Genomic DNA, 20340 nt, shown 5'->3' on the forward strand with positions numbered 1-20340 from the left:
CTCTGATGTAGTTAAGCAACCTTCAACTAAGGGCAAAATATTGCAAATCATTTAGTACCTCTCACTTGCAGCCTCTCCTTCTCAGACTTCTCTAGCAGAGCTGATACAGCAAAACCCAGCTTCACCAGCACAGTTCCTTCCTTTGAGCTCAGACTTCTGTTTTTTCCCTGACCCCATACTGCACAAAACACCAGGAACTGAACAAGGTACATGTTTAGCACCCATAAGCTGTGAGGCTAGGCTGCCTCTTCGCTTACAACCATCGTTTTACAGGCCTTGCTCCCCGCAGAGCAGGACCACCCTGCGCCCTGGATGCGCAGAATGGCGCTTCCCAGCCCGGAGCCGGTCCTGCCAGCCCTAGGCATGCAGCACTGCGTCTCCCAGCCGTCTCGAACAGCCCTTAGGGGTCAGGAGCTGGATCTGAGCTATCACATCTCACCTTCCCTTCCTTCCAGCTCTTTTAACTCCTTTTTACCAAATAGCTTGATTTTCCACCACTTGCTTACTTTCAGCTTGCAAATTCAGTAGCTGGCGCCGCCTCATTGCTGCTCATGCTTGGTAGAGTTTTTGTTGGTACTTTCTCAGCATTTTAAAACTTACAAAGTACAGATATGAAGCTGTATGGCCCTAGCATTTAATAATGGTAATAACAGTGGCTCCTTCTGCTGATGCACAGTGGTTTACATCACACGCCGCTTCCACTAGACTAACTGCTGGCTGAGCTCACAGTGGATTTAAGGACCCAGCATACATATACCTCATTTTAAGTGAGTACAGAAAAAGCTGGAACTTTTTATAGTGKGTTCTGAGTTACCCACTGTAAAGACTGACTCAGATCAAGATTTGGATTTTTAAGTCATCCAGAACTCAGATATGAATCCTGGACTGTAATTCCTTATCATTCACCTCTCACTTGTTCAGTYTCAGGTTACTTGGGATCTCAGACTTCCAGACTTCTTGACTTTGGGGAAATGCTCAGAAATCTGAAACTTGAGGTCYTGATTTCAACAGAAACATAGGCTCAAATTTTCAGTGATTTTCCTTTTAACTTGCTTGAAGTTGTACATGTTGAAGATGTCCCCACTGTGGGAAATAGTCATTTTATCATTACTTTTTCTTTATTTCAAGTGCAAAATATTTTAGTCACAGTTCCTATTTTTAAGGTTATACTTGAAAATTATGAAATTTATCAAACAGCAAGACAGAAAATTCTCAAACGTATTTCATTTTGATCCCATTCATTTGACATTATTTACTTAGCAAGAGTTTTAATGGGGGGAAGCTTGTCTGTGCTGCAAATATAAATTGGCCATCATCTTCTATTCTCTACCCTTGTTAGACAAGAGTCTAATGGAAAACCCAACACCATTTCATGGTAGCAAACGCAACAGATGATAAACTTGAAAAGGAATAAGTCTGATAAAAACAAACAAACAAACAATCAAACAAAACAGCAAACTCCAAACCCAGACCCTTCAGCTGTTTCTATTGTTTTTGAGTATCAGAGAGGCGCATCTTATGGCTAAACCTACATAAATAGATCAATGAGGTATGCTGACTCCTTAGTATTTGGTCCAGTGGGTAGGTAACCTCTAAAAACTTTATGGGGGGAGAGGTGTGAAACGAGAGTTTCATTTAGCATTTGTTCGAAAGTAATACAATGGAAATACCTGTTTCTTAATCTAGTCCTTGTTTTGCTTCCATGACTAACTCATTTTATTTATGACCATGTCTTCTTCTCCTTTTTGTTCTCAGTGACACCTGTGTCCTTCTGCGAAGGCTCCTAGGTGAGGTGGTGGGGTGAGCGCAGGCCTGGCAGGCAGGAGCCCCGCAGGGCGCAGGAGCCGGCGCATGGGGCAGGAGCAGCCCGGCCTCCGCTGCAAGAGGGAATTGTCTTGGGCCCACTGGGGATGCAAAAGAGTCTGCTGCACTATCCACGCAGACAGGGAAAGACTTTATAAAGTCATTTGATCTTCCTCAGAAATTTTTGAGTGCTTCTAGTTTAAGAAAAATAGTTGTCTTTTAGTTAATATCCTAATAAAACATGACTTTTTCAGGGGTATAAAAGCCTCTTGGGTTTCTGGAGAGTCCCTTCAGGAGGAAGATCAGCCTCAAAGCTCTGCTTGACTCAGGCACAAGCAACAACAGAAATAACTCCTTTCCTATAGCCTAGAAAAGCTGCAGGACCTCAAAGGCCCCTGAGGGCCCAACAGCTGCAGGTCCCCTGATGCCAAAAGTTTTGGAGAAACTGTGATAGAGGAGGCAAAGTAATTGCAGAAACAACTTCACTTACAGGCAGTATTGCTGGAATCGGATCACCATACTGTCAGCTGTCTCCAGTGATCCACCCACCTGCAAGTTTTTAGAGGCAAAGAGACCTCATCAGTGTTGTTTTGATATTGCACTAGTCTTGTGCTTCTTTGCTGCATAACATGTAAAACTGTCACTTTTTTTTCCTCAGAAGTCTTTGGAGACTTCCACCTGATCAAGACAGCAGATGACATATTATTGTCTAGTATTCATATGCATGCTCATTACTAAATGGTAGGAACAACTTACTAAATTGTCCTGTACATAAAGCATCCTCACAGATGAAACTTCATAAATGTTGGGCACTGAAAAATTCAGGTAGGGATAAAAGCAGCACAAAAGTGTTATTACTTGAAAGCAAACCGAAAAAAGACTGAATCAAAGTCCAAGTTTAAAAACAATACAGAAATCAGTAGTGTAGAAAGGCTTTTTATTTTTAAAAACATTTTTCAAATTTCTGAAATACAGTGTAAAGTAAAACACAGAAGTACGTCTGCAAGTCAGCTTATGCATATCATGCCAGTTATTTACATGTAGATATATACAGAGTGCAGATAATTATTGAAACCACACTACAAAATAAACAAAGAATTCAGTAAGATAATTTAGTAGTATTTTATTAAATATATATATTTTGTTATTGATTGAATATACTATAGGGTATTTTAATAGGAAAGTATCTAAAGTAATCCCTATAAGCTCTAATACCTCCAAAATTGTCATAAATATGATTGTAAATTGAAACTACCCATGTGTTCAGTTGCTTTGCCCTTTTGCTATAGTAGAAACTCTTGTAGTGCTGAAATCATTCTGAAATCTTTACTGCCAGTGCCAGAACACTAATGACAATTCCTGATACACTTGCAAGAAAACTGTTGCAGAATAGCTTTCAACTGAGACATCCAAGAGTTGAAGCACCATTGTCTGTATTTAAAATAACAAGGTAATCCAATGGCTTATTAAATACTGCCACAAACAGGACAATAAAAACAATGCTACTATCTTCGATGATTGAAATGCAACATTGTATTAGTAGCTGTTCGGATACCAAGCACCTTATTAAAACAAAACAAAGCAAACTCCCAAAGCCCGCACAAAATCCTATGCAAAAAAGAGACCTCCCAACCTCTTCTGATACAGCCTGATCAACAGTCTAGCTTTTGCCTGAATGGTAGCCGGAGGGGTGGCAGAAGCAGCAGCGCTCGGGGCTGCATGACCACAAAGGGTAACACTGAACTYTGTCTATAGCTTGATCTCTGTTTAATGGAGTGATCCACACTGGGCACTCTGCTGAAGAAACACAGGGCCAAGCCATATCACGTGTTTTCCCACAGACAGAATATTCCATTTACTCTGTGGGGGCTTCTGGCCAGCAAACTCCCACTATAATTTGCCAAATGTCTCTCTCTGACTTCTCTAGAGCTCTGAGAGTTTCCATCAATGGAGAAGATCCACCTCAATCTGTAGGATACGCACCCTTARGGGACACTCTCTTCTTGCCTCTCATTCCAGAGTTGCGGCATTAGGAAAAGCAGTATGAAGAACAATGTGCTTTTTGGATTCATTATTTATTCTTATGCAATCTTATTAAGTAGAAAATAGGCCAGTGCACAAACGTAACAAAGAAATCCAATTCCCCCCATATTATAATGCTGTTTTRTTGCTGTAATTACTGGTCTGAACTGCTGAATTTTGCAACTCTCTCTCTTCCTAAGATTTCTTTCCTAAAGGCGTATTAAAATGAATCCAATTACAGGCAAAGAATAGAGATTATCACCAGGAAATATATAAAAAGACAATAAGTTACTTCCACTATCATAGATTAGTGCTGGTCAGCAATTCTGTGCGTCATTTTTCCAGAAATAATCTAACAATGAACTTTATAGATTAGTTAGGGACATAAGTGATAGCTATGGTTTAATTTAGGAGTTTTGTTACATAGTACTCTAAATGCCATAATATGGCATGAACATTTTAATACTGAACTCATAGAAATTACACCAAAAATAATTTTTCACCTTAATCAGTATTAATAAAAGTGATATAAAATATTAATATATTTTACATATTTATCATACAATATATCAGTCCTTCATACTATTAGTTTGACTCATGTTGTGCTGCAACATGTACCAAAAAGTTTAACAAAGAAAAAGACATGATTAATTACATAAGTTGTGGGTACAGACATTTTTTTCACAAGRCAAACAGCCATCACAATGTGTCATCTTCTGCGAGTTCTACAGTGATATTTTGATAAAACTGCTGCATTCTTTTAGTAAGGATAATTTAGTAGTAAGGATAATTTAAAAATTTAGCCCAACCTTTGCTTGTAGAGTGAATCTGACTTTCTTAAACAACAGTAAATAAATACTCTGAATTAAATTGGTTTGGATGACCTAATTTTCTAATAWGGCACTATCCAAATATTTTATCTTCACTTAAATGTTACATGTATTTCTGATCTTCTAGAATTATTAGAAGAGATTTCTGGTCAGGCCTGAGAGTATCATCACCAGGCAGTTTTGGTGCTGCTCTCTGCTCCATTCCAGTTTGCGGACACCCAGTTACTTTAAACAACTTTCCAGTTCATTTTACAGCTTCTTGTAGAGATAAATGCCCTCATAAAAAGTCAGGGAAAAGCTGGGGCATTCACAGCCCAGCAGTGAAATTACACAGAAAGTGCTTGTTATGTACCACAGAAGAGAGGAACACAGAATAACAGCGGCGTATTAAAAACAAAAACAACCCCTAACTCTCCATTAAGAGAAAGTGGTTAACTGCAGTTAAGAATGGGCATTACATTTTCAGATGGAAAAGTCATTTTACAGCTAAGTTAAACTTTAAATGTATGATCATCATGGCTGGTTCGGAAGAAGGGCCTGAAAAGGTTAACAGTCCTAAAGAGGAAAAGATAGATTTGTTTCATGAGCAGCAGAACAAATGAAATCCAGTTTCTTATGAAGTTGTGTTGCACAGTTGAATTTTCTGATGTCTAACAGGATATGAATGTATGTGAATAGACATAATACCTCTCTTCCACAGGGATCTCTTCAGGTCTTTCTGCAACCTTTCCCTCAGCACTTACAGGCTCTACCTACCTAATCTGTAACTGAACCCTACAATTTTATAAAATTTGTATAAGCTTAGTATCTTTGAGTCCTCTAGCTTGCAATTGGATCAGCTGGTTTCAAAACATACTGTTGGAGAATACCCAGAAATACACACATATTGTGAGATCATCTAAAACACCTTTTTAAAAAAAAATTTGGGGGAAATCAGGCTAAAGAAAATCAAATAAAAGCAAGCATTTTCTATTTCACTCTTCCTCAGGAATTTCACAACAATTAAATTCCTCCTAAAAGGCCTAAAAGGTCATGAAGGAGAAGTTCAATAAAGGTCAGTTTGCCACTGACCCTGGCGCAATAGATAGGAAAAGTTTTTTTTCCCAGACCATTGCATTTCTCTGCGTGGGTGAGATGCTGTTGCCAGGCCTGTAGCCTCTAATCACAGCTCTGCCCTCTGCCTCCCTTCCACTGCTGTTCACCTGCAGAGTCCTTCTCCTGGGCAGGTCAGCAGAGGAAAGCCCTTCAACACTCTGCAATTTTTGGATTGTGTCTTCCAATACAGCAAAAAAMCCCCCTAAAATCACGTTGATCATCTCAGGACAATGCAAGTTTCAGGCACAGGTTATACAAAGGTATTGTCTTGCCTTAAAAAGAAGAAAGGCTTGACCTGGTGAGAAAGGTCCTTTTGTTCACCTCTTTTCTCTCCTGCTCTGGGAAAATTATGGGCATCACACATGGGTCTGTCTCTCCACTGCCCATGGTAAGTCCAGAACAATCCTTCTTCATCACAAGGTGCTGAACACAGTCTTGTTTTATGGGGAAGGGAAATCTGATTTGGGACCTCATGAAACTCTGCTTAGAGTGAAGAAATAACCCAGATGAGTCAGTCACTAATTCAAGGGGTCCGTTTGTCAACTGCCTGCAATCCACCCCATCCAGACCAGCCCAATTAATGCCAAAGACTCCCTCTGTGAAAAGCAAGCCCATCTCGGGGGCTGCTCTGCCGGTCTCCCCCCTTTCCTGAGCACTGCTTGGTGCTTTAACTATTGAATAGAAGGACCTTGCAGGCTTTTGCCACCAGCCTGAATTCCAACACAGGGCTGCTCAGCTTAAGTGATGGACTACATCCATGCAAAGGAGGTCCTGATATGCTTCTCTATATTGGCAATAAATCTATCATCTAATTTAAACAAGAAAAAGGCTATGGAAAAAAAAAAGAAGCAGTCAGTAGATTAATGATGTTTCTAGTTCTAAAAGAAGTTCTTCCTTAAATTTTCTGGAGGCAGCATACCTCTTAGAAATTAAGAGAAATCTTATATATTTATTATTGTTATTGAAGAAAGAACTAAGATTCATTAGGTCTATGGAACAGTGAAATCTTCCTCTAACACTAACACTAAAGAATCACCAACTTGTTAATATGGTGCTTAAAATCTTGTCTTTCAATAGGGCATGGTAACTAACCAAGCAGGGACTGCACTTTTCCTTCTTAAATTGTACAAGAAAGAGGCTCAAATTTAGAAAGCTGCTTATGCTTCTGTGTAATTCTGAATGAACATCTAATTCCACTGACTCCAGAGCAGGGTTTTAAGTCATGAAGCATTCAGCTGGCACTCCAAGAACAGATTCTGCTAAGTTAGTAGTTTTATTGACTGGAGATGTTCAGATGTAATTGAAGGTTTTATCAAGAAGAGCTTCAGGACTGGACTTTCAGGTATTTCTTTTAGCAGAGCGTCTGTCTCAATTATTTTTTGTCTATATTGTCTAACTTGTGTTCTTTGTTCCCTTTTTATGGACTTTATTCTGTAATAAAAGAATGTTGACGTGCTTGCTTTTTATTGCAGCCTTTTTATAGTAATTTTTTTTTGGTAGGAAAATATATGCAAAATTTAATACTATTTTCTTTTTTTTTGTTCTACCAGGAACAATCAATGGTTCTTTATAAAACCTTTACCAAGTAGGGTTTTTTACTGGGGGGGGGGGGGTGAACTTTGCCAAATAGTTCAGTGGAAGTCAGAAAAAATAATGCTAAATACTTTCATTGCTAGATGGAGCTTTCATCATTCATAGCTTACAAAATTAACTACTTTGCAGGCCATTTGTCTTATTTGTAATGGAAAAACTTGAAAGCGATGAGGTTACATTTTATCTTGGGTTTCAAAACATATTGCGTTGTTTTTCTTTGCTCACTTCATATAACTACCAATCATTCAGATTCAGTAACTTGTTGTTTTCTACAGGTGCTGTTCTGAGATACACTGAGAACGTCTTCAGGATGACTGGTAACATAGAAATATTAAGTTATTATTATTATTTATAATGATATAGAAAGGAAGAAATAAATCTAAGAAGTACATGAATGAAACATTCATTAAACATATCACATTTGGATGAGCACTTACACTCAGTCAGTGTATAATCTGATTTTGTTATCAGTCACATAAATTCTATAACATATTGCGATCTCACTGACTAACAAAAGTTCAAACTTCTGATTTATGGAAAACTCATTTCTTATTTGAAATGATTAGGACTGATCTCAGAATCAAGTTTTCCAAGGGAGAATTCAGATCACAACAGAAACATTACTTACATTAAAAAAAAAAAACCTTATTAAACTACAGATTGCAAGAAACATCATAGAGTGCATTGCCTCTAAATTTCACACTTCTGTGAGCAACATCCTAGGACCTGAAAGTCTGCAGCTACATGGTAACTTTTTTTTGATTTTATTGCTCTAGCGTTCCTTACCCATAAAAGAAGAACAGAACAACCTTTTGCAAACAATAGAAGTTATTTAAACAGAGTACCGTCTTCAGTACAGGAACTGTTAACTGTTTCATCACATTCTTTGCTGGTGATAGGGAGCGGCTGCAGTATCTGAAGGAAATCTACCACTCTCAGCTAACGGGCTGATCCCATATCTGTGTCAGATAAAAATCGTAGTGCTTATTATTTGTTACCATGGATACCATGAAGATATTGCTGTCCACTATAAGTTGCTAGAGGAAGACAACATAATTCTCAGGGACTAGTCCTGTTTTCCCTTCATAAGTTGCTTTTAACCAGCCTGGTTCCACTGATGGATACACTGCAAAAAACAAAAATAAAAACAAAAAAACCCAAAACATTTTTATAATGAAATAACAAAGTTAAAAGAATTTATATATGTTTCATATATTTATTTAGATAATAGTTATCCAAGATCAATTGAAAAATCAGGGCAAAAAATGAGAGTTGAAAGTGGAATTATAACTCTCTTGCCTTGTGGATACAATTCAGCTTATTTTTTATGTAAACAGAGACTGCAAAACATATCTTACCATTTGAAAATATTGCCCCCTGTGGGAAAGACAGCTCATGACTGTGCTCAGCCTTACAGGAATACATGGCTTTTGCTTGTCTGGAAGATGAAAATATGAGTTTGCAACAAATAAGATAACTGGGAAAAAAAGTACAAAGAAATTCATTTAAAACCTGAGAAGTACAGGAATAATCAGTTGTACAAATACAGATTGCAAAACCTAGTTGCATAGTAGTTCAGAGGAGCAGAATAGCAGCAGATGATAACACCAGGCTTCCTGGATTTAACAAGTATGTTATTGCAGAAAAGAGATCAATATCTACTTAGAAGTTTAAACAGAAATATCATTTGCAACTGTAAAAGSATTCTTCCATCCTAGTTGGCATTGCCAAATTCAAACAAGTACTGAATTGCGCACAGTGCTTGAAACAAGTGAGGGTCTGGCTGGAGAGAGTTCAAAAGAGATTAGGTGAATGGGGTGGGTTTCAGCTTCCGTCACCTGAATTTAGATGTCTATATGTGAGCTAGGGTGTGCCTAGCTCAATGGACTCTCCAGGTCTCCAGAAGCTCTCCAGGTTCTGCTACACTGGAYGCCTACCTGAGGATGCAATGAATGGCTCTCTAGATACCACTGCCTGTAACGACACCTTCAATGGAACAGTACCTTTAATAAAACCTGACATAATGACACCTACATGCAGACAGCTAGTTTGTGTATCTTAATCTGCAGCCAAAAAAAAACAACAAAAAAAAAAACTAGTGGTGAGAATAGTGAAACACTGGAATTGGCTAGAATTGGAGAATCCCCATTGCTAAAGATTTTTAAAAAACAAAGGAGCAAACAAAAAACCCCACACTAGAGAGACGTCTGTAAAAGAATGCTTTAGGTATACAATGATCCTATCCCAGGGCGGGACAGACTAGGTGACCTCTGATATGGCTTCTAGCACTACAATTCTACAAAATAATCCCCAGGGCTGACCATAGAGATGGAAATCAGAAATTCTCATTAGATTCCTGTGCTTTACCTAGAATGATACCTTGACTTTAATTTATACACTCAAAACAGTTTTTATAGGAACCTTTGTTAATCACTTAACTTGCCTGGCATCAGTTTTTCTGAGTTTGTTTAAACTTGCTGGAAACCCACATCGGAACCCTTGCCAAGTGAAGATTAACTTGTTGATCATTTGACCTTCATACGATGTGATGGAGGGTTACTGATACAACTTTCCTTCCAGCCAGCATTTATCTCAATGACCCAGTACGCTATCTGTGATGAAGTTTTAAATTTTTGGCATACTTTTTGTGAGTGGGGTATGCAAGCACGTAATCTATTTTTTCTTTCCTCCCAAGACACTGAGATAACAGAGTCACAGGTTAGATTAACAACAGTGCAACATTAGCATATGGAGAAGTCTATTTTATTCTGTATACTGGTGATGGGGCCATGACTCTTCACCTTTGCAGTTCCACACCTCTCTGGAGTTAAGCAGGGACAAATTTCCTAAACGGAGTAGGGAGTTCTACCCTACCCCTATGCCCTGGAGCCAACCAGTACCAGCACATTATACTTCATTTGAATCTCTAGAAGGATATGAAAATGGATAGATATATTTCCAGGTTTGCGTGTATGAGCTTCAAGAACACATTATCTTCAAGAATTGATTTCTCCTTCTGAAGAAAAAACTTCTCTTATATTTCTCTGAAGCTGATTTATGACTAGACTAAATGGTGTGTTGTCTTACTCCAAGGTGAGTAACTGACTCATCAAGGGCTAGACTCTCAGGCCTAGATTTCCAGGACTCTCTGGTAATCACTCATTTCTAACTCTTAGCACTGTCATTTTGAATACATATCCACTGCTAACTAAAAGACCATGAGCACCGGTCTCCTGAATGTCCACTTTGCTTAAATGTTAGCTTGCTTCCTGGCTGGTTTGGACTGCTCTGGCTTAGCATTTTTCTGAGACAACTCCTTAGCACAAACCAGGGAACAGTTCACCACAATTCAGAAAAGATGCCACCTTATTTGGCTTCCTCCAACTGATACGATCTGTCCACCAGCACTATTCCACAAGACTTTGTACCCTGACACATCCCCCATGTCCTGGAAGACTCCAGGATATACAAATATTTCCTATGTTTCTTGCCATAAAAAAAATGCTCTGGTGGGCTTACAACACAGCTTTAGCATTATTTCAGATACCGTGCAATGAAAAAGGGCAGGCAAAATAGCAGTTATGCCTTGCGGCCACAAGGCCATCATATGGGGCTATGTTATTGGACACTGTCAGTTTGCTTGGGGGGCAGTTCTAAGTTGCGTGGACACAAGCCTGTCACTCCACCTGACCTCCATGTCAAGAACTAGTTCTTCGGCCTCTTTTATTTAGTAGGGTAGACATATCCTCGTAAATTCTTTTTTTCTTAATCTTTGTTGTCACCACACAACACTTGCCTTTATGAACAGGCTCTCATTTCTAGAGGAGAAATGAAACCATAAGTCCCTGCACACAAAAAACAAACTGTGCTCTTCTAGGGATACTATCATTTGTATTCCAATGAGACTTACAGGTACTAGTTCYGACTAGAGACCCCGATGTTACAAAGACTCAGGACTATATATTGACTTTAAAATACAGTCACTGTTATGAAGAACTTACCATTTATAGTCAACAAGACAGATGAAGAAAACACGGAAAAGTTTCATCGCTCTACATGACATATACCGAACTGGCACAGAGGTGGATTAGCTGACTTTACCAAAGGTCCCAAAGAAAGTATCAATCAGAGCTATAGTTGAATCCTTTAACCTGAAGGTCACTTTTCCCCTAAGTCTATATGACAAAGTGCTCTACAGGTGTTCTGATTATACAGACCCAGACCTGTAAGTCTCTGACAAAGTATCCATTTCCTGCGTGGCAAAACAACATATTTTACACAAATATTAATTAAAAACAGTAGAGTAACTGTTGATAATTGGTAGTGATTACAAGACAATTGGTAATGAACTTGCTAAAACACAGGGATGATTTTGAACTGCTACTTAGTGGCATGACTACCAAGTCCTCCTTTCTCCTGTAGTCTCTTCTGTTTTCTGCTTCCAGCTATACCCAGTCCAAGTAGGTTTAATTTAGAAGTAAAAAGAACATAAAAAAACATGGACTTGCTCAGTTCTGGAAAGAAAAAGCTTCCCAGCGTTTTATGTTTGCAAAGATATACAAACACAAGGTACAAAAAAAATCAGCTTCGCAACAGTTCAGGAATTACAGGATTTTTCAGATCATCTTCCCATTATCCTGCTCCTGACACACACAGTAATTAAATCCTAATATAATCTACAAATGGTGTGTGACAGTATAATAAGACAACAAATCTAAGAATATTTATCCATAATTTTGGAGCAATTTTAATCCCTTGGTTATTCCCTCCACACCCATTTTGATTAATTAGGTTCTCCTATTAGTTATTACTCATTTTAACACCATCCAGCTAGAAGCATTAGCAATGAAAAGGGCCTGCAGTTTCTTAGGCAATTTTATTGTGTGCAATTATGAAACTGGACATTGGCTCTTATGGTGTTAATGCAAGCAAAGCTGTCTGTTAAAAAACATGTGATAACATCACCATCATCTATTATGGTTCTCTTAAGATGATAATATTCTGAGAGAAGAGAGTGATTCATGTTGTTTAGTGAGGAAAAAAAAAACCCTTCAGAAAATGGTACCCACATTACCTGAGTCCATTCTTTCCATGACTTTACTGGATAGGCTCCAGAGGAAAAAATGCATTTTTCCATTCTCTTTTATGGCCTATTTTCTATTACATGTGTAATAGACTAGCAGTCAAAGGGTCAATACTCAACAGATCGTAAATTATTTTRCTTGACTACATGGTGTCAACAACACCCGAGGCACTTTTAATARGCCATTTTAGAAGTTACAAATAGGCTTCAAAACTATGTCCTTGCCCTAATGAGCTTTCAGTCTAGCAAGACAAAGACAGAAACCAGAAGAGGAATGAATGAGGGAAAACGTGAACATCTATCAGATGACTCATCAGTTACTATTATCTTACCGGAAGAAGAAAGGTTTACAGACTTCTGGAAAGGGCAGATTTACAGCAGAGTTTGACTGAGTAGAAAGCTCTGGTCTGGACTGGGAAGGGCATTCCAAGTGTTTAAGTAAATGCAAAACATAGTACCAAAATAAAAGCAGAAGGATAACTGGAAAGGGATATTTAATTATACGGTTGGGAGGGGASCATAGGTCTGGAGAGCTTCACTCTGTCAGCCTGCTCCTATTAAAGTCCCAACCCTGCACCTAGGGATCCTGCTGCTAAGACAAAGCCATTTGCTGTCACCAACTCTTCTTTCCACTTTTTCTAGGTATTCTCTTCTAATGAAAAACCTTCCTCTTATGATGCATTTTCCCACTTTTTGAGATTTAATTTGTGTACCTTTAATCAAAAGCCAAGAAAAAGTAGTCGGGATTATGTGTTGGTACATTTTTGTATAGCAGCTGCAACAGAGACCTCAGTCCTTACTGATACTGCTAGTTAACTGCAATATTTGTGAAAGCAGTAATAAAAACCTTTCACCTTTTTCAAGAGCATACTAGATTAGTAATAGGGATTGGTCCCAGCATATACCGTAGCTTATCCTACAGTTCAGGAGATAGATGATTGATAAACTTGAAGTTAGGAGGGAGGAAAAGGGAAGGACGGGAAGTCAGAAATAACTCTAGGACTGGAAAAAGAGAGTGGAGACTCGAGATTTGCTCTTACCCCTCCAGTCCTACAATGTGTACTGTGACCTCTCATTCTGTCTCTTTTTGAATAAAAGAAATTTATTCAAACTGTTGTCACTACGTGGACCCACACTCATGTATACAAAGTGAGAAAACATTCAGGTCAAATAATTGGCCCAGCACACACAGAAACAAGTAAAAAAAGAGAGCTTTCATAGTAGAGATGGCACATTATATGAAGTCAGAAAGAAGAGGTGTAAAGGCTGTTTGGAGGAAGGAATCAAGTATGTCCAGATCACTGTGGTGGTAAAGCATCCAATAACACATTACCTGCTGGAATGCATAAGACAATGTAAGATCTATACTGCAAAGCCMTATAGGTACTTTTGATCCATGTACTGGACAGGTGACCACAAAATACTGTTTCAGGCAATAGATACGTCAAGTAGGAATGAAGCTACCTAGATGCTACTATGCACAGGAAAGAAGTAGTTAACAATTTCAAAAACAGAGACATTTTTAACAGGGTAAATTATCCTTGAACAGAGCTCAACACTCTCCCGACTGGAATATTTCTGGTATCAAGCCAGTTAGTTTAAACACAGTTTGGATTTCTCTTACACTCCGCCCTGCATATACCCATTAGGTGGTAGAGTTATGAATCCATAAGGCCTCTCTACTGGATGGATCATATGTAATTACCATGATTTCAATACACTTAAGAACAAGAAAGATGATCCTAAGGACTTAGTTCAGTGTTCATGTTCATAGCATACATGAGAGGTAAATAAAAGCTGGAGCAGTATTACGGGAACAGCTGAGCTACTTCTTATTTCTTCCTCATTTTGCCTGCTGACCTCTCATTTTCCTTTCTCCTTGTTATTGTTGCTCTTCTGCTTTCTTAGGAGAACTGAAGTAGAGGAGCTATTAAGCCTTTCAGCCTTTCCTGCTTTGTTATCTGCTCTCCATATCCATTATCAAACTGCTATATTTTTCCTTTGTCAGATTTTTGCTTCTTACATGCTCTTTATATACAGATACAGATGGGACAGGTTCTGAGGGAACAGCAGAAGAGAGTTTACAAGAAGGGAGCAATACAAAATAGGAGAAAGAACAGCGGTAGAGGTGAAATGATGCAGGACTGGTAAAGCAATCATTGCTTTTGGCTTAGGACACTGGCTTAAGAACATGCCAGTCTCTTTATCTATACTTTTCTTCCTTAAATTAATGTCCTGCTCTTTTCATTTCCTTCCTCTCCCACCTCCCTGCCACCCTCTTTTTTGGTCATCTTACAGTTCATGTACTATACAAAACAAGAACAGCCTTGATTCCTGTAAACTGCTTCCCTTGCACAAAATCAGTGGGCCCTTGCAGGTCAGCTTTGTCTTTCTCATCTCTGCTAGATCTGCCAGAGAGCACAGCCATATTTCACCACCACGCATCTCAGCACATGTTGGCATCCTCTATTACAGCTGTGCTACTTTCAACTACTACTTCTGGACTTGTGGATTATATCCATATGGATCATATGGTTACTTTTCTGTTGCTCAACAGTTTCATTAGGATCAGGATTTCAGTGATTAAAGTGTCAGACAAAAACAAACGTAAGCTCTGTCTCAAAGAGTCTGAAATGCAGGGAGAGTAAAAGAGAAAGAGATTTTTTCACCACACCTATCTGATTATCTGTCTTAGTCTACTCATGATAGACAGGTTAATAACAGGTGGAGGATATTGCTTCCTACATGAACACCTGTCAGAACTTTCTAACTTCATGCAACGTAAGAATGAATTAAATCCAACCAATAAATGCATAAGACTGTAAATAAAAATGTAAATAATGCTTATTAAGAATGAAGAAAATGCAGATCATCAAGAAGAAGGGGTGACAGTTTCTCCGGACTGAGGATATTGCAGAATATGCAGTCAGAAGGACAGGAATCCTGATTAAGTTAATCCTGTTATTCAGGACTTGACTATATGAGCAAATTACCATGAACTATGACTTAGATTGACGGCATCTTTGCTACTCTGTTGAATGCATGCATATACAAACAACTATATGGAATAAGTAAAGCACCCTCACCCTAATTTAAATCACATTAATTTCTTCTTGCAGTCATGTCCTTAAACAGACCACTAGCCCGAGCATCTCCTACTGCAGTGCCCACAGCAGACAGAATAGACAGGTATGCTGGTATTCTCTCTTAGGTTTAGCTTTCTATAAAAAGGCTGAGTTTAATAAACCACAAAAAAATGTGCATGCCACATGACACTGTCCAAAAGACACCAAACAAAGCTCTGACGCCTCTATTTCAATCTCTGAAGCCAGCAAAGCACAAAGGTTTTTACATGTTGTTAAACTATGAAGCACTTACCGTCCTGAAGAAACTTGTTTAAGTGAACCAGTGCTTTCAAACAACTGGGCTCTTGCAGCCACTCTGAAAATAAAGTGAAAAAGTGGTCTGCTTTAAACTTAACCCATTAATTAAACACACAGACTGATTTCAGTTTTAACCATCTAAAGACATGGAACCTTTTTTTTAAATTGTTTTAAATATTCACTAGACAAACAGAGGAAACTCAAAAGCTAAGTTTAAGTCCCTATTCAGCACAATTCTTAAGGGCATAACCTAATTTAGGCCACTGAATGCTCTAGGTGCCTTGCTGAGTCAGCTAACCTGGAAATTACAGAACCAAGAAGGTAATATACAGAAAAAAACACATCACCCTGTATTGAAAATTAACATTCATGGATGGCCAACAGATATATTGGAAATGCTTTTACTGACAGCCTGTCACTATCGTGCTGGTACTCTGAGCTAGGTAGGTTTTTCTGTTTAAGTTAAGATATAGAAACCTGTAAAATGGCTACAATGATCCCTTCCAGTTTAAAAGGTGGACAGGCTGAATGGAGTCCTGAAGTATTTGGAGAACTTTTTGGTATTCTGCAGTTCTGGAAATCACTTGTTCATGGGGACAGTGAAAGTCAAGGTCAGAGTCAGGATTAGAGCAAATATCTCTTGACTCTTAGGTTTGCGCTATAAGCACTAAGAAATATTGTTAACCTAAATCTCAGCTAAGTTAAATTATAACTTCTGCTGCACAGAACTATCATCCTCTCAAGAAGAAAAAAACTGTTTTAGAAAAAAAAAATATTTTCCATGTAACACCAAAAGAAATTTCAGAGCAGAAGTTTCTTTACACTTTGGGTCATGCCTTCTTTGTTCAGTTTACAATTTTAATGATTGTAGACAAATATTCCCAAACACAGCAACATTCAAATCTAGTGTTCATGGATGCTTTTTCAATCATCTATCCAGCTGTTTGGGATCATTTTAGAGTGAGCAATACTATAACAACTCAAATCTCCACAGGGTCTTGATTACTTACACAGATCCTGGTCTTTGATAGCCATTACTTGATGCAGTATCTAATCTTAATCTCCTGCACATTTTTGGTGGCAAATCGGGATTTGGTGAAGCCTTTGGTGTATCTTTGGTTTCTACTGAAGACAAGCTCTGTATAGATCCACTGCAGCTTTTGTTACCTAAAGAAAGCAACCAAATTTATATGGAATATTAAAGCTAATTTGAAGTTGTGCCATAAGATGTGCAACGTGCAAAACAAAACTCCCTGTTTTTAAAGAAACAAAATAGGTAGAGAAAGTACTTACTAAGAGAGAGAAGAAACAGCCTTTCAGGCAGAAAGCCAGGAGAAAAGGACCAGCAGCAAGAATKAAGAAATGACATTATAATTGTGAAGGCTAAAAATGACACTTAAAAATTGCACTTAAATGGCTAGACACTACATTCATTAAAAAGTGATAATAACCTCCCCAACAATTATAAAGTAGTATATTTCATAGAACTGTAGAAAAATTCATGTTGGAAGGGACCTCAGGAAGTCATGTAGTCCAACTTCCTGCTCAAAGCAGCTATGACATCAGACCAGGTTAAATTTTAAGAATTAACTTTTCAGTATTCACAGAAGCTTCGTGCAGTTTTAAAAAATCTTGGAAATCGATGATTACAGCTTGCCTAAAACAATTGTTACTGTAACTTGACAAAACAAATCTAAAGCTGTACAGCATGTATTGCACCAAAAAAAAAGTTCTTGTAACAAAGACATTTTCTTGTGCCACAGAATTGGTGCATTTAAATAAGCTATAGCCATCTATCCAGTCTCTGAACACAGAACTTGCACCTCAGCTAGTCTGAAAGGCATGGTCTCATGTGCCTTTTAGGCTGACCTACCTGTGGACTACTGCCTTGTTTGCCTATACACTCTGCAGGACAAGAACTGTGTCTACTTCTGTTTCCCAAGAACAATAGATGCTTAATAACGCTTTAAAGCCTGCCGTAATATAAATAGTTCCCCAAATACAATACTTTTATTACTAATAGTGTTATTAATACTGTTACTAATTAACAGTAACACATATCAAGTAGTCTCAGGAAAAAGACTGTACACTTCAAGGGGGAGAACTTTATTAAACTTCCAGTGCACAGCACATAACCTTATATTTTTTATTTGCTCTACCTGCATTTGTATTACTTATACTATTGACAGCTCAGTGGCAAAGTCAGCACTCACACTCAGTCCACTGGACCTCACTGTTTCAGTGCTGACTGTGTTAATCTTTATAATCCAAGACACTGTAAATATGCTGATTTTTACAGTGTTTGTTCTAAGGTTAATTTTCAGATAGCTGTCAATATACTGCAATACTTGTACAAAAATGAGTGCTCTTGTACTCATAGAGGAGCCAGAGTTCACAGGAACTCAAGCTGACTAACTTACAGCGTTTAGCAAAAGTGTCTAAATTATGAAGCTCAATTTTTAACCCTCCCTTTCTTGTAAGGACCCCCTCCGCAAGGCTATTTAGAACAAAGGCTCAGCTTAGGTCCTCTGAGCATGTTCTTTGAAGCAGCATCCTTTTTTGACTAAATAGGAAGACTAGAGTCCTAACTCTGGCACTGAAATTGGATTCCTAAATTTGGACTTGCAAATATATATTGGATAATCAAAAGAGAGCAGTAGCCATAAATCTCTCCTTTCAACTTATGGCTGTTCTTTCATAGGTCCATGTACAGGTGCATTCTGCCATACTTCTCATGTTCAAGGTAACCTACGCTCTCTGCTGGGTACCAAAAGATGCAGATAGGGCAGAATGAAGCAGCCATTCCATAAGCAAGGTTTCAGACATAAACATCATGCCAGGGCTTACCCCTTTGTACCATCTGTCCAGKCCTATCTCAACTCAAGGCATTGTCCGTAAAATTCCTATCTAAAAGAATTTTTTTTTTCAAAATCCTACTTCAGCCAATTTAAGAGATGCAGTTGTCCAAAAAACAGAGGCTTTTTAAATTTAAATGACAGCTTTCATCAGTACTGATCATGTTGCAAGGATTCATTGCTTTGACACAGTGATAAACCCTAGCTACCGACTCAAGTTGGCACTCTTACAAGTCAGTAGCCTGGTTGAGGCATGGCAGGACAGAGTATTGTAAATTCTGAGAAACGCTGATATATTTTAAGCTGTGTGAACTGTACAGATAACAGACAATGAAAACATGTCAAAAACAGTTTGAAAAGTGAAAGAACATACCACGACATTAACAATTAAACAAACAAAATTAATGAGCATCATCAGCTTTCAGAGGCACCTTTTGTTTCTGTTACTTCACAGTAAATTCAGCGACGTCCTAAACAACCTTGGAAATTACCTTCAGCTGATGGAATTGATCTGAGGGAAGAAGCTGAAGATCTTTTCAACCCAGACAGACTATAAGAACTCTTTTTGGTCAGATCTGTTGGTGGAGAGGCACTCTCTGGCCCAGTGACAGAAGCTATGCTTTGGCAGTCTGACTCCACATCTGTTTTTGTTGCATCCTCCTTGGATGAGGACTCTGCACTTGTAGTCCAGAGGCCCGAACTCTTCTGGCCATTAGAAGAGGGGGGAGAAGCAATCCATGGGATCCCTCCCGATTTCTCCCTGGGCTGCGAGGGTGCACACTTGCTGGTGCTGTTCTGTTCTGAGGAGTGAGAAGAGAGAGACTCAATGCTGCCCATGGGAGTGCTATCTGGGCTACTGCTGTAGGAATCACCTGAGGAGAGTGAGGGGAGAAGAAAGAAAGAGAAATGAAAAGATAATTAGGTCCAAAGTTAAAAATGTATATTTCTCTCATGCCACTTCATAGCCCCTTGCACCTTACTTATCATGAAATTCGTTAATCTGTAGCTTTATAGACAATCATTCTCAAGACAAAATAGTTATTTGGTTACTCTAAGTTTCACACATATTCCTGTCTTTAACCAGAAAGAGCAGGGATTCTGTTGACATTTCTCCAGACCTGCTGAACATAATGGGCTTAAAATTAGCTACAGACCAAACTATTTGCATTTTGAAAGAAAAATTGTCTGCAGTATAAATAGCTTTAGGAAATTAAACAGTTTGAATGCTGCAATGACTTTGTGAGGAGTATCTTGCTGGATTTCCATTAAAAGACAAACGATGTGGTACTTGCCATATGTACGCTCCAACATGTATGACTGTATTGTTGGCAGGAGTAAGAAGTTTTACTTTGATTACCAAGTTCCTAGGATCTCTGCAGTTTCCATAGGACTAGTTCATAAGACTATATATAGATATCCTATTTTCTGATTCATCATATCTTTAAGGAAATACTAATCCCACAACTAAAGGACAACTATTTATTCCTTTATTTACAACCTTAACATTCTTGACAACATTGAACATTTGATGAATTTCTTTAATTAGACTGATATTAGAGAAATTTATTTTCCTACACAAGAAACTTTGTACTTATTTAATATTTACATTAATATTTTGGAACAGAAAGTGGGAATGTACTAAAGAAATTTGCCGATGATATAAAGGTAGGAACACT

General features: G+C 38.3%; 1 protein-coding gene across 1 annotated transcript in view; it reads right to left on the minus strand.

Annotated features, from left to right (window-relative positions):
* Positions 1 to 8307: 8307 nt before the first annotated feature.
* Positions 8308 to 20340, minus strand: part of ARHGAP42 (Rho GTPase activating protein 42) — a 128014-nt gene continuing 115981 nt past the window's right edge. Inside the window, exons 19-23 of the mRNA XM_026073787.1 lie at positions 19156 to 19536; positions 16820 to 16976; positions 15805 to 15867; positions 8702 to 8781; positions 8308 to 8469 (exon numbers count right to left, since the gene is read on the minus strand). Coding sequence (XP_025929572.1) covers positions 8381 to 8469; positions 8702 to 8781; positions 15805 to 15867; positions 16820 to 16976; positions 19156 to 19536 — 770 coding nt within the window. The 3' untranslated portion in view covers positions 8308 to 8380. The remainder of the gene's footprint in view (positions 8470 to 8701; positions 8782 to 15804; positions 15868 to 16819; positions 16977 to 19155; positions 19537 to 20340) is intronic.

The sequence above is a fragment of the Apteryx rowi genome, unplaced genomic scaffold (assembly GCF_003343035.1).
Source record: "Apteryx rowi isolate R43461 unplaced genomic scaffold, aptRow1 scaffold_378, whole genome shotgun sequence".
Classification (NCBI taxonomy): domain Eukaryota; kingdom Metazoa; phylum Chordata; class Aves; order Apterygiformes; family Apterygidae; genus Apteryx; species Apteryx rowi.